The sequence below is a fragment of the Chelon labrosus genome (genome assembly GCF_963514085.1).
Source record: "Chelon labrosus genome assembly, chromosome: 5".
NCBI classification, from domain to species: Eukaryota; Metazoa; Chordata; class Actinopteri; order Mugiliformes; family Mugilidae; genus Chelon; species Chelon labrosus.
The window spans coordinates 5,792,682-5,805,964 of record NC_140341.1 but is presented as its reverse complement, the minus strand read 5'-3'; the positions used below and the strand labels follow the sequence as shown (position 1 = coordinate 5,805,964).

The 13,283-nt window shown below is 42.1% G+C and overlaps 2 protein-coding genes across 2 annotated transcripts; both read left to right on the top strand.

The window, feature by feature from the left end:
• Positions 1-82: 82 nt before the first annotated feature.
• Positions 83-1,026, top strand: LOC311488105 (olfactory receptor 11A1-like; the record flags this gene model as incomplete). Its single annotated transcript, XM_084544613.1, has 1 exon — positions 83-1,026. The coding sequence occupies one exon, from the start codon at positions 83-85 to the stop codon at positions 1,007-1,009; it is 927 nt and encodes a 308-aa protein (XP_084400739.1). The 3' UTR covers positions 1,010-1,026.
• A 1,598-nt stretch (positions 1,027-2,624) lies between these two features.
• On the top strand, positions 2,625-13,205 carry LOC311488768 (olfactory receptor 13C9-like; the record flags this gene model as incomplete). The annotated part of the gene is made up of 3 exons (XM_084545620.1): positions 2,625-4,357; positions 12,164-12,326; positions 13,151-13,205. The coding sequence occupies exons 1-3, from the start codon at positions 4,105-4,107 to the stop codon at positions 13,203-13,205; spliced, it is 471 nt and encodes a 156-aa protein (XP_084401746.1). The 5' UTR covers positions 2,625-4,104.
• Between the last annotated feature and the right edge of the window lie 78 nt (positions 13,206-13,283).

The following is a 13,283-nucleotide window of genomic DNA, read 5'->3' as shown; positions in this document are numbered from 1 at the left end:
TGTAAATTATTTCTCTATGTTATTCCTGCAGGTGAGGCAATCTTAAAGTTTTCCAGCTGAGCATTTCTTCTAGAAAACATTAATGGCCGGGGAAGTTAACATAACATACATATCTCTTGATGGGCATGTGGAATTGCAAACATACAGGTATCTGTATTTTATGATCATGTTCACAGTGTATATTTTAATAATATGTTTTAATTTCACCATTGTGTATCTTATTTGGATGCACAAAAGCCTCCATGAGCCGATGTACATTTTCATTGCAGCCTTACTTCTCAATTCTGTTGTCTTTAGCACTAATATCTATCCAAAGCTGTTAAGCGACTTTTTGTCTGAAAAGCAGATCATATCATACTCGGCCTGCCTCTTCCAATTTTTTATATCGTATTCTTTAACTTGTTCTGAATTCTTGCTGCTGGCAGTGATGTCCTATGACAGATATGTGTCTATATGTAAACCTCTGCAATATCCAGCTATCATGACAAAAGACAGAGTGAGTATTTGTCTGGCTTTAGCTTGGATTGTCCCTTTGTTTGTGACTTCAGTTCCAGTAATCATGAGTGCTGATATGAAACTTTGTCATTTCACTCTGAATGGGATTTTATGTAACAATTCAATTTACAATCTGCACTGTGTGAGTTCAATAGCACTCTCTGTATTTGGTGCTGTTGCTCTGGTAGTCACTGTACTTTTCCCTGTGGTCTTCATCCTTTTCACATACACCAGAATACTTTTAATAACCTCTCGATGTTCTAGAGAAGTCAGGAAAAAGGCTGCAGAGACCTGTTTACCACACCTACTGGTTCTAGTCAGCTACTTCTTATTGTGTGCATATGATATCATTATTGTTCGAGTGGGGTCAGATTTTCCCAAAATTGTTCGTTTGATAATGACTTTGCAGGTGGTTTTGTATCATCCTCTGTTTAATCCAATAATTTATGGGTTAAAGATGAAAGAAATATCTAAGCATTTGAAAAGGTTGTTCTGTCAAGCCAAACTGATCTAATATATCAAAAGTATTGGTAAAACAGAGAAGAACAGAGAATATTTCTAATCCTTTGAGTTATTTCATGTTTAAATTGTTTAAGTTTGTCTGTTGTAAAAGTTTGCTATTTATGCTGGAAATAGATAAGAATGTTGTAATGCAGTTCTGTTAAACTTAATTACACACTTAGACTTTTGTTCAATCAAGGGTTTGTATCATGTTTCTGTGTTTTTTGTATTTGGTTATTGAGGCTTTTCACTGGACTGGGTTATAAATTGTTGGTAGCTTAGACACATAAAGAATGGCGGTGATCCAGGTTTTAACCTGAACTGCAACCTGTAACCTGTGCATGCAGAAAATAATGTTGGTAGAGTCTGTGGCTACAGGGAAATGTCATTGTTAATAGTTGATTTGAGCAATTTTTGAGGTTTCAATCAAGGATGCCTCCATATCAACAATATTAACAGTGAAGGGGACATAACTTAAAGTGTCCTGGGAGTACACGAAGTACATTTCTTACCACTGTTATCTTCCCAATAACTTTTCTTTGATAGAGCCATTTGACACCAGGGCTCCCCTAGGAGCTGCTACTGGATGACGAAGTGGGCTACACCCTAGATCGGTTGCTAATTAATTACACAACTGATGCTATGGCAATCCCTACCACACATCAAGCTAATCCTAGCTGTATTATTCATCTTTCTAATGAGGGTATTTACTCATTGGTTCTAGGGCTGCAGACCCCCAAACCAAATGCAAAGGAGAAAATGGCAAGTAACAACTTCCCTTATAACAGGAAGAAATCCTGAGCAGAACTCAAAATCATTCCCCCAGCAACCTAGGCCTGTAGCAGCATAACTAATGGATTGTTCAGGGTTATCTAAGCCAGCCCCAACTATAAACCTTAAAAAATAAACCTTGGCAGTCCTGGTCATGTGTTTAGTGTTCATATTAAAGGACATATCCTGGTCTAAATAAGGTCCCTAGTTCTTCACTGCGGTGCTGGAACCAAAGGTATTGCCTTCAAGAGTAACAAGTATATTATTATATAAGGATTCTATAAAAGCTTAGGACCAAACACAGTGACTTTAGTTCAGATTTCAATTCAATTCAATTTTATTTATATAGCGTCAATAACAATACAAATCGTCTCAAGACGCTTTACAAAACCCGGCCTGAAACCCCAGAGCAAACCTGAAGGCGACGGTGGCAAGGAAAAACTCCCTTTTAACAGGAAGAAACCTTGAGCAGAACCCAGCTCATATGGAGGGACCCATCTGCCTAAGGCCAGCCAGGTACAGACAGAAGAAAGAGAGAAGAGAACAGCAAGATAAACATACATCTGTCATAGATACACATATCTGACTAAAGCGTACATGTGGAATCTTATGATACAGGGGAGGGGAGGGGAGGGGAGGGACACACAGCGGTTAACATGCTATACAGAAATAGCACAGAATTGCATGACTAGTAGTAGATAGGAAGGTTACAAATCATTATGTCTATAAGGCATGTTTGGAGTTTGATTAACTGACAAGTTTCATCTGGTTTTTTAGGTAAAACATGGTGGGTGTCATCTGCATAGAAAATTAAATTTATGCAGTGTTTCCTAATAATATTGCCCAAGGGAAGCATGTATAATGTGAAAACTACTATAATGTGAAAACTAGTATAATGTGAAAACTGGAACTAAATCACAGTCTTCTGTGTTGAGGACTCATTATTAACATGAAATGACTTTGATAAATAATACTCAGAACGTTATAAAGTTGTTCTTTTCATTTTGAGGACATGTTCTAGTCTATGTAGGAAAATATTGTGAACACCAGTTTAAAATGCAGTACTAAGCTCCACCTGGATAAAACTGTCTGAGGCAATGACTGAGTTTACATGGTCTTTAGTATCCTGGTTTTGAGGCTTATCCCGGCTTTGAGCATATCCGGGATATGGTGTTTACATGGAACACAGAGAAACCCGGTTATTCATATCCCTGTATACATGATAAATACCAGAAACCCGTTTTCTGATCACTGCATCCTATCTGCGCATGCGTGTGTTACGTATTTTACGTCTTTTGTTTTCCAACGCGACGTAACTTGTTCAACAGTGCGAGGTGGAAAACCAGCGTCACGTAGCTTTTCCGCAACAGACTTGAATATGTCAGCATTTCTGTGTTTTCTGCCATCAAAACACGTAGTTATGTTGAGTTCTTTCATTATTTTAAGGCAAAATTCAGTCTCTTCGTCGCTCCAAAAGTGAGAAGTTCTCGTTGCCGCCATGTTGATTGTATATCTGGTGCGTCACTGGCGTCACTCGCGCCTGCGCAGACAGTGGGCAGCCGTCAGAGACCGGGATAAGGTGTATACATGCTCCAGTATCCCAGCTTCTATCAGAGCAAAACCGGGTTTCTTGAAACTGGGAAATGGGCATAACCCGGTTTCTGAATTCGGATATGGTGTTTTAACACAAAAACGGGATACTTCAAAAACCCAATCAAAACCGGGATACTGAAGACCATGTAAACTCAATGAGAAGAACACAGCTGTTCCTGTTTTGTGTTTTAAAATCATCCTTCTTGAATGTTCACATAATTGATTTGCAAAAGCTTTTTCTAAAAACTTAGAAACAAGTGTACTTGTGCACTTTGGACCAGCCATCTGCACACTTTTGTACAAGGCCCCACCTGTGCACATAGCCTAAAACAGGAATTATAAAACAGTCGTCATGTGTCACATGGATGCATGTGAGAACCATAGGAACTAAACAATGCAAGTAAAAGGCCAAGAGAGTCACGTAACCATCCATTGTAGTTGTGTACAGAAGGTTGTTATTGCAACGAGGGAAAATTGCATAATAGACACTGTAGAGTAAATAAGTTGAACAATGGTGCGGCAGGGCTCCAGAGTTGAGATCCTTGGAGGGTTAAGCAATCTGATAAAAAAAGCTTTCCACTGATTCAAACTGTTCACTTTGAACATTTTGTAGATGGACAGTCAATATCAGTAATATCTGTAAATGAATAAGACATTCAGAACAGGTTAGTGTTTGGTTGAATTATTTTTTTGAATGATTAATTTACACTGTTTTTACTAATTATTTAATCTCTGAAAACATTAATGGATAATGAGTTAAATGTTACCTATATAACTCTTGATGGCTACGTAGAAATGGACAAATACAGATATCTTTATTTTGCGATTATGTTCACACTATATATGCTAATAATATGCAGCAATTCTACTATTGTGTACATTATCTGGATGCACAAAAACCTCCATGAGCCTATGTACATTTTCATTGCAGCTCTGCTACTGAACTGTGTTCTTTATAGCACTACTGTTTATCCAAAGCTCCTGATTGACTTTTGTCGTGGATTTTTCTATTTACTTTGAACAAAAAAAGTTCTCAAGTCAAAGGTTTTGTCTTTGTGAGTTTTATTGCATCAAACAAAGGTGTACCGTTCGCGAAGGGGGAGAGAATCATACACAGAACAACACAGACTGTGAATGCTCCAAGGACTCTCTCGGGGCAGTTTAGGTCTTACAAGATATTTTATACTTCGAACTAGGCGTTGTCACTTTGCATATGGTCAAGTTACTTCACATTCATTGGTTCTTGTCCTTCGTATGACATTATAATTTCTGTTAGTTTGCCCAACAACAGTGTGACCTTGAGAAGGTTCTCGTATTTCAACTGTTATCTGCAGATGTTCGTGTGTGAGCAAAAGAAAGAAACAGTTCACAGAAACTTCCGAGCGCATCCCTAGACCTTTCTCATTAGTGGCAGTCAGTAACAGTTACATGCATAACAGTCAACACTAAAAATTAAAAATTTCCACTACAATTCCCTCCTTTTGATTATATGTAATCAACACAATATATGCATATAAAATAATATGTTAAGCCATCAGAATCAAAGACCATCACGCAGTACAAGAACCCAATGAGATCAAATGTGAAACAAGTAATAAACAGTCAAACAAATAAATGCATCAACATTGATTAAGATGGTGTTGTAAAAGAAAACACAATTAAACACAGAATCACGTTTTTATTATTTGACTCACGTGAAATAATATCATGAAGTAATATTCACACCCCTCTTATGTAGCATGTCAGCTTATCTAACATGTGATCCATGAATCCCACCTCCCCGTCAACAAGGACCGCTGGAGGCAAACCCTCAATGGGATAAAGAACCCCTGAAACACCTAAGTGTTAGAAGGGCTCACGATGGAAATCACAGCCACATGAACCTACTTACAGGAAGCCAAAAACCCCCCCTTTCTTGACGAGAGGAGGCAAAAAGACCCCTGCGCTAACTGTTCTAACCATGGAGTCAGACCTACGGGAAAAACCTCAATGTCGTGGAGGAAAACCCAAAGTCTAGTCTCATCCGGATGATGTCATAAGGGTGTGTAATCACTTGGTACAACACATGAATCAATAACAGTAATACGCGCAGATTACATAACAATTTAATGTGATGATTATAGGCAATCAGTGTCAAACTAAATGTATGAAGGTAAATATGAAATCTTCAAAGTGGAATTACAGTAAACAAAACAAAGCAATCATAATAATGTAATAGTAGTAACTGTTGACAGGAGGAATGATCTTCAACCCATGTGCTGAGCGCACAGTAGAAGGCCACCACCATGGAGCGGTTACTAGCACATACGATGCATGGTGGTATGGAATCCATCTCCTTGATCTTCAACTTCTCCAAACGTGTTAGCCATCCAAGAAGAGAACGGGTTATCTATGCCGGAGTTTGCAGCCAGCTCCTCACTTAAAGAGGTCAGACCCGCAAGGGCTCGGGTCACGGAACCATCTGGGGCTTGAACACATTGGATGACGACGAAGCCGGAGGCGTCCGTCCTGGACACAGATCGCTTAGAGACATCTAGTGGTGTGTCGGCTGGATGGGTCGTCGTAGATGGGATGGAGGTGGGTGCAGAATCTTTCGGTTGCAGCCACAGCCATGGGGTGATTATGACGACAGCCAGGATCAGGAGAATGCAGGTCGTTCCTCGCAGACCGCAGAGCCCAGGATGTCTGAAGGGATGCCAGGGGCATGGTCTTTCCATGTTGTTCTGCCTCTCAGTCAATGGCAGGAAGAGGATGCTCCGTCTCTAGTGGGAGGTGTCCACGCTCGTTGTCGGCTCAGGGACCCGTTTGCAGTGGGTGGCGTGTATCCAAGTGGCCCTCTCAGCAACTTTCACGGCCGTGTGGGTGGTGAGGAGGATCTGGTACGGTCCCAGCCAACGCTGATGCTTCCACGTCTTACGTCTGAAGTTCTTAACGACCACGTAGTCCCCAGGTTTGAATGGATGCAGCGGGGTCTCAGCAGAGGGTGGTAGGGTTGCCTTTACCTGTTCTCTGATCTTAGACAGACATTTTGTTAGAGTAAGTTATTAGATCTTCTTCGCAGAGAGTGGTTTCCATTGGGGGTCCCGGAGGTCCCACCCCAACGTTCGGAGTTCCTGCAAACAAAATCTCAAAAGGGGACAGGTTACATCGCGTGCGCACTCGCATTCTCATGTACATAAGCACAATAGGCAGACATTTGGGCCAGCTGAGGTTGGTGTCTTGGCAACACTTGACTAATTTTTGTTTCAATATGCCATTTTGCCTCTCTACAGCACCTCCCGATTGTGGATGGTAGGAACAATGTGCTTTGAGGTCAAATTTAAGCTGTGCGGACAGCTGCTGTATGGCTTCATTAACAAAGTGGGAGCCATTGTCTGAAGACAGTTTCTCAGGGATTCCCCATCTGGGAATGATTTCTGTCAACAGCGCTTTCGTCACCACCACGGCGGTTGCATGTTTGGCTGGAAACGCTTCAACCCACTTTGAGAACATATCCACCATCACCAGACAGTATTTCTTACCTTCGCTTGGGGTGAGTTCAATAAAATCCATCATAACATGTTGAAATGGTCTGTCTGGTGCAGGATGTGCTGCTTGATGTGTCAGAGGTTTTGGTCTGCCTGGGTTATTTTGGGCACAAATCAGACAGTTTTACAAAAATCATCTGCAAATGTTGAAAAGCCTTTTGTGAACCAGTGTTTTTGCACTATAGCACACATCCCTCCTTTTGACGAATGGTCGAGACCATGAGACAACTTAGCATAGGGCAAAAACAGCTTTCTAGGCAAACACGGCTTGTGATAGATATTAACGGATTTCCCACTGGCCAGTTTGCACGCCTCAGTCAGGGCCACAAGTTCTGCTGCCTGTGCAGAGTAATGAGAAGGCAGAGGAGACGAACAGACCACAGAAACATCATCAACAACAGCAAAACCAGCGTGGGCCGTTCCTCTCTTGGGATCTCTGAAAGCAGAACCATCAACATAAAAGATTAGATCAGGGTTAGTCAGAGGGGTATCCTTTAAGTCTGGTCTTGGAGTACAGGTGTGCTGGAGTTCTGCAAAACAAGAGTGAGGTTCGCCATCATCTGGCAGAGGCATGAGAGTAGCAGGATTAAGGACAGAACATCTCTTAACCTGGACATTTGGAAGCCCTAAGAGTGTGGTGTGATATCTGAGCCACCGTGCTGGCGTGAGGTGTGAGGTTTTCTGTTCTTGCAAAATATGTGCCACAGAATGAGATACAAAGAGGTTAAGATGATTATAATCCACAAAATCACGTGAGGCCAACACTGCGGACTCACAGGCCGCTACGGCACGCAAACACGATGGGAGACCCCTGGCCACTGGATCTAGGAGACGGGAGAAGTAACCCACTGGTTTGAGCTGACCGCCGTGTTCCTGTAAGAGAACAGAGGTCATACAACCATGTTTTTCATCCACAAACTAAGTGAGTGGTTTTTCAGGGTCAGGTATCCCCAACGTAGGAGTGGACTGCAGGGCCAGTTTGAGGTCTTCAAACGCTGCGTCTGCCTCTGGGGTCCACTTGACAAGGCTGTGGGCCGTCAGGTCCCTCTGATAGGCAATATCCCTCAGCGGACGTTCTTTCTCCGAAAAATTGGGAATAAAATGGCGACAGTAGGAACACATGCCTAGAAATGAGAGAACCTGTTTTTTAGTTTTCGGTTTCGGAGTGTTAACCACCGCCTCAACACGTGAGGGAGAGAGGGATTTGCCGTCAGTGGTAAGAATATGACCCAAAAACGTGACCTGCTGTTACACGAACTGCAGTTTTGACAATGAAGCTTTGTGACCATCTGCCACTAGATGGCGTAAGAGGAGGATGGTGTCTGTCTCACACTGTTCCTTCGTAGGGGCTGCGATGAGAAGGTCGTCAACATATTGCAGCAAGACCGATCCTGGGGAGAGTGTGAGAGAAGAGAGACTTCGAGATAAAGCTTGACAGAAAAGGGTGGGGCTGCAAGTGAGCCCCTGGCAAAGTCTGGTCCAGGTGTATCTCTTTCCTCCGAATTGGAACGCGAACCAAAACTGGGAGTCTTCATGCACTGGAACTGAAAAGAAAGCATTTGAGAGATCAACCACAGAAAACCACTGAGACGTGGAGGGCACTTGATAGTGTAAGGATTGGGAACATTCGGAGTAGGTGCAATAATAGCAGAATTCACAGCTTGCAGGTCTTGAACAAAACGCCACTCAGTGGGCTGGCCTGCTGGGCGGATCTTTTTCACTGGAAAAATAGGAGTTTGTACAGGGGAGTCTTCGCATGGTATTATAATACCTGCTTTGAGAAGAGAGTCAAAAACAGGAGTGATGCCATCTATTGCTTCTTTGCGCAAAGGGTACTGGCGCTGTTGAGGCCTGTACGCAGATTTGGGGGTGATTTGAACCGGTTCACAATTTCGTATAAGGCCTACGTCATATTTGTGCGCTGCCCATAACGTACTTGGGACTTCTGCGAGGAGCGGGGAGATATCTGTCGGTTTCGCTGCATGTGTGTGCGCTGCGTATAGAAATGCGTAAGTGGACACTCGTCTGCGCAGATCATCAACTAAGTGAGTAGCGCGCAGACAGTGAGCTCTCATAGTGAGAGGGTGTCTGTGAGCTTGAAGAGAGAAAGAGAAAAAGGCTCCGGGACGTGTGGGGGAGGGAACCCAGTCATTTGCTTCTTTACACAATCTTACAAATGGACCTAAATCACGCCACTGTTCAGATGGAGCTTTAGAAAGTGAAATATGTGGATAAGAGTTATGAACATCATAGAGTTTCTTCTGAGCAGGTGTGAGTGCCACTGCTGCAGCACAGCGTGTGCCATCAGTGTAGATATCAGTGATTGTCAGTTGATCATTCGGATCTTTAAAGAATTTCTTTTCATACTCAGAATCTGGACCTCCTTTGCTTACAAAAGAGGTACAATGCAAGTTTTCTGGTTTCATGCACTCTGCAGAGAAACTTCACTAAACTTCACACCACTAAACTTCACACCAGTGAAAGACAAAGATTCATCTGTTTCTAATTTGGGACGAGTCACCTGCACTCCAGAGGGGGTGCAAATCAACACAATACCAAATGCACACATCAGGTCTCGGCCCAAAAGATTCACCGGACACATGTCAGACATCAAAAAGGAGTGTTTAGTTTTACAGGTGTCCCCTTCAAAAACCCAGGAGCAAGTAACTGGCTTGATATAATTTTCTTTTGTATGGGAACCACAAGCACTCATAGAAAAAGTATAGCGATCACTGGTAGGCAGGGACATTTCAGAGGTTCTTAACACAGAATGTGTTGCCCCAGAATCAACTAAAAATTCTAAGTCCTGACCTTGGATACTGCATGTTATTATGGGCATTTCTTTATAACCTGAGGAAGACAGACATGCATATGTTCCCTGCTCTGGGGGCTTCTCTAAATCCCTTATCTTATCCTGTACTAAGCCAAGCATTGTATCAGTGCAAAGCAGCTCTTCATTGCAAGAAGCAGGTGTGGGTGTTGTTGTGTGTGCGGTTACATTACCAACTCCTCTCTGTGGTAGTCAGTCCGAGGCAAAGGAGGTCCGTCCGAGCTGAGGGTCCCATCCGCCTCTGCGATTTCCTCTGTCATTTCCTCTGTCATTCCCCCATGGCACCTCCGGACAGTCTCTGGCCCAATGCCCATCTTTGCCGCATGCGAAGCATTTGTTGGGTTCATACGAACTGTACCTGCGGCCATATCCTCGTCTCCATCCTCTGCTTAGTCTGTTGAATGGGCGCTCATCCAGGTGAGCCAAAGCGAGCTGAGCATTCAGAGTGGCTGCATTCCTTTGCTTGGAGGCCTTATCTCTCCTTTTTTTTTTTTTTTTTCTTTCTGCTCCCCGTGCTTGCCGTGTTTGAGGAGCTCTGAGAGTCTGTTATCAGCCCACCCGCCGACCAGGGTGGAGCGCACTTGTGTGAAGATGGGCTTTCGGAGACCTTCCTCGAAAGCTGCTGATGTTGTCCAGGGTACGGTGGAGGTTGTTGTCCGTCAGATAGGCGACCAGGCAGGGCGGGAAATATAGTCGTAAATATAGTCGTCCTTTTTGCCTCGGACCCCACCGGACAGAGAGGGAAAAAGAGAAGTGGGAGTGTGGTGTATCAGTACAAGCATTTTTTTTTCAGTTGTCTCTGTCTTCCTCTCCTTTTCCTGATCTACCTTTGGTAACATTTTTCCTGTCTGTTTTCTATCTCTACATTCCACTTCAGTCATCCACTGTTTAAGACATCTCACATTTTCCTCTATACATTCTAACGACTTCCTCTCGATCTTTCTTTTTGACTTAATTTCTTCCTCTTTCTTTTTTAAACAAGTTTGCAACTGCTGCAGCTGTTTCATGCTAAAACTACCTTTGAGAATTATAATAAAAAAATCAACAACCTGATTTAATTTAAAGTCTTATAATATCAGTCATCTATAGAATGAGGCTGCATATTCAGCAGAAACTCAAATATTACATAAAAATCAACATCTAAACCGTCTTTTCCCAGATCAAGGCATTCATTCCTTTATCCAATATTGAACACAATTTAAACTTGTTTCCCCATATTTCTTTCTCATGACATCGAAAATTGGACCCCGGAGTTCGGTTGGTTGGTTCTTACTCCCATTAGACCCCATGGTGTCTATTCCTTTAAGATTATCAGGCGTCCCCAATCAATCTGTGTAAACTTCTACCTTTACACTGGTTTTTCCAGGTGGATACCCCGGATTGTAAGAGTTACCCAAGCTCTTCACCGGACCTGGCGAGTCCCTGACTCCTTTTACTTACTTACTTATTCTCTTATTCTTTTGGGTGGCTCCAGGTTGATACCCCGGACTTAAAGAGTTCCCTGAACTCTTTACCGGACCTGGCGAGTTCCCTGAACTCCTTTTAAGTAAGTTTGGAACGTAAGAACAGAACAAACCGGACTCTCAAACCAAATTTAATTATTTAATTGTTTTGTATTTCTTTTACCCTTTGTAATAAAATATATGTCTTTGAATTTGCAACAAAACACACAACAGCCCTTGACTGAATTTTAAGAGATCAAAATGTCTTTACCGTTTATTCTGGCGGCTTGTTGGTTCGTTGGATTCCGAGGTGACAGCCGCGGTCCACGCAGTCGGCCCTCTCGACCTTTAAACTGTCAGGGTTGAGGCAGGATCGTCAGTTTGTCCTGGATGATCAGTCGCCGTCTGCCGTGGATCCGGCGATCAGCCTGGAATCCCACTTCTGACACCAAAGTCTGTCGTGGATTTTTCTATTTACTTTGAACAAAAAAAGTTCTCAAGTCAAAGGTTTTGTCTTTGTGAGTTTTATTGCATCAAACAAAGGTGTACCGTTCGCGAAGGGGGAGAGAATCATACACAGAACAACACAGACTGTGAATGCTCCAAGGACTCTCTCGGGGCAGTTTAGGTCTTACAAGATATTTTATACTTCGAACTAGGCGTTGTCACTTTGCATATGGTCAAGTTACTTCACATTCATTGGTTCTTGTCCTTCGTATGACATTATAATTTCTGTTAGTTTGCCCAACAACAGTGTGACCTTGAGAAGGTTCTCGTATTTCAACTGTTATCTGCAGATGTTCGTGTGTGAGCAAAAGAAAGAAACAGTTCACAGAAACTTCCGAGCGCATCCCTAGACCTTTCTCATTAGTGGCAGTCAGTAACAGTTACATGCATAACAGTCAACACTAAAAATTAAAAATTTCCACTACACTTTTTATCTGAACAACAGATCATCTCATATTCTGCCTGTCTCTTTCAGTTTTTTCTAGTTTATTTTTTAGGTGGTTCTGAATTCGTACTGTTGGCAGTCATGGCCTATGACAGATACGTGTCGATATGTAAACCTCTGCAATATCCAAATATCATGACAAAAAACACAGTGTGTATGATCCTGGTTTTAGCTTGGTTTGTCACTGCGTGTCATGTCGCAGTCGCAACGCTACTGTTTGCTCAAGCAAAGCTGTGTGACATCAGTTTAAAAGGAATACTTTGCAACAATTCACTGTATACACTTCAGTGTGTAAGATCGAGCTCGGTTACTGTATTTGGTATGATTTGTTTTATAGATCTTGGAATACTCCCTCTGATCTTCATAGCTTTTACATATGTCAGAATACTAATAATAACCCATCGATGAGACCTGCTTACCTCACCTGTTGGTCCTAATAAGTTTCTCCTGTTTGAGTGTATATAATGTAAGCATTGTTCGAGTGGAATCTAATTTTCTGAAAACTGCCCACTTCATATTGACACTACAGTTAGTTGTGGGTCACCCTATTTTTAATCCAATCATATACGGGCTCAAAATGAAAGAAATATCTAAACATCTGAAAAGGTTGTTTAGTCCTGCTAAAATCACCTGATGTATTAACTCTTCCAGAATCATATCACACAATATCTTTGTTGAACATCATCATGTCATACTGGCTTGCACTGACATCTTTTTACACTGTAATTTACTTTCCTTATAGAAATTCAAATAGCAGAATTTCACCATGTTTACAAGTGATTGCATTCATATTGGTCTCATTGGCTCTGGGTGTATTTCTGAAGCACGTATTGAGTATAAGTAAAGATTTCAAGAATTTAAATTTGAGTGTCTCCCACCATCCAGTCAGAGTGGACTTGGTATTTCTGTCTTTCTCTTTTATGTGTGAAAAAACATAAATCAAAGTGACTCCACTGAAGATTATCACAGTACTTTGCATTTCAAGTTATGACCCTTAAACTTGTACCTATGGTGTGTGTGTATATAATGTGTCTTCCAGTTGTAAATGTCCTTATGATGCCTTAGCCCAGTGTTTTTCAACCTTGGGGTCGTGACCCCACTTGGGGTCGCCTGGAATTCAAATGGGGTCACCTGAAATGTCTAGTAATTGACAACAATAAATTACTCATAAT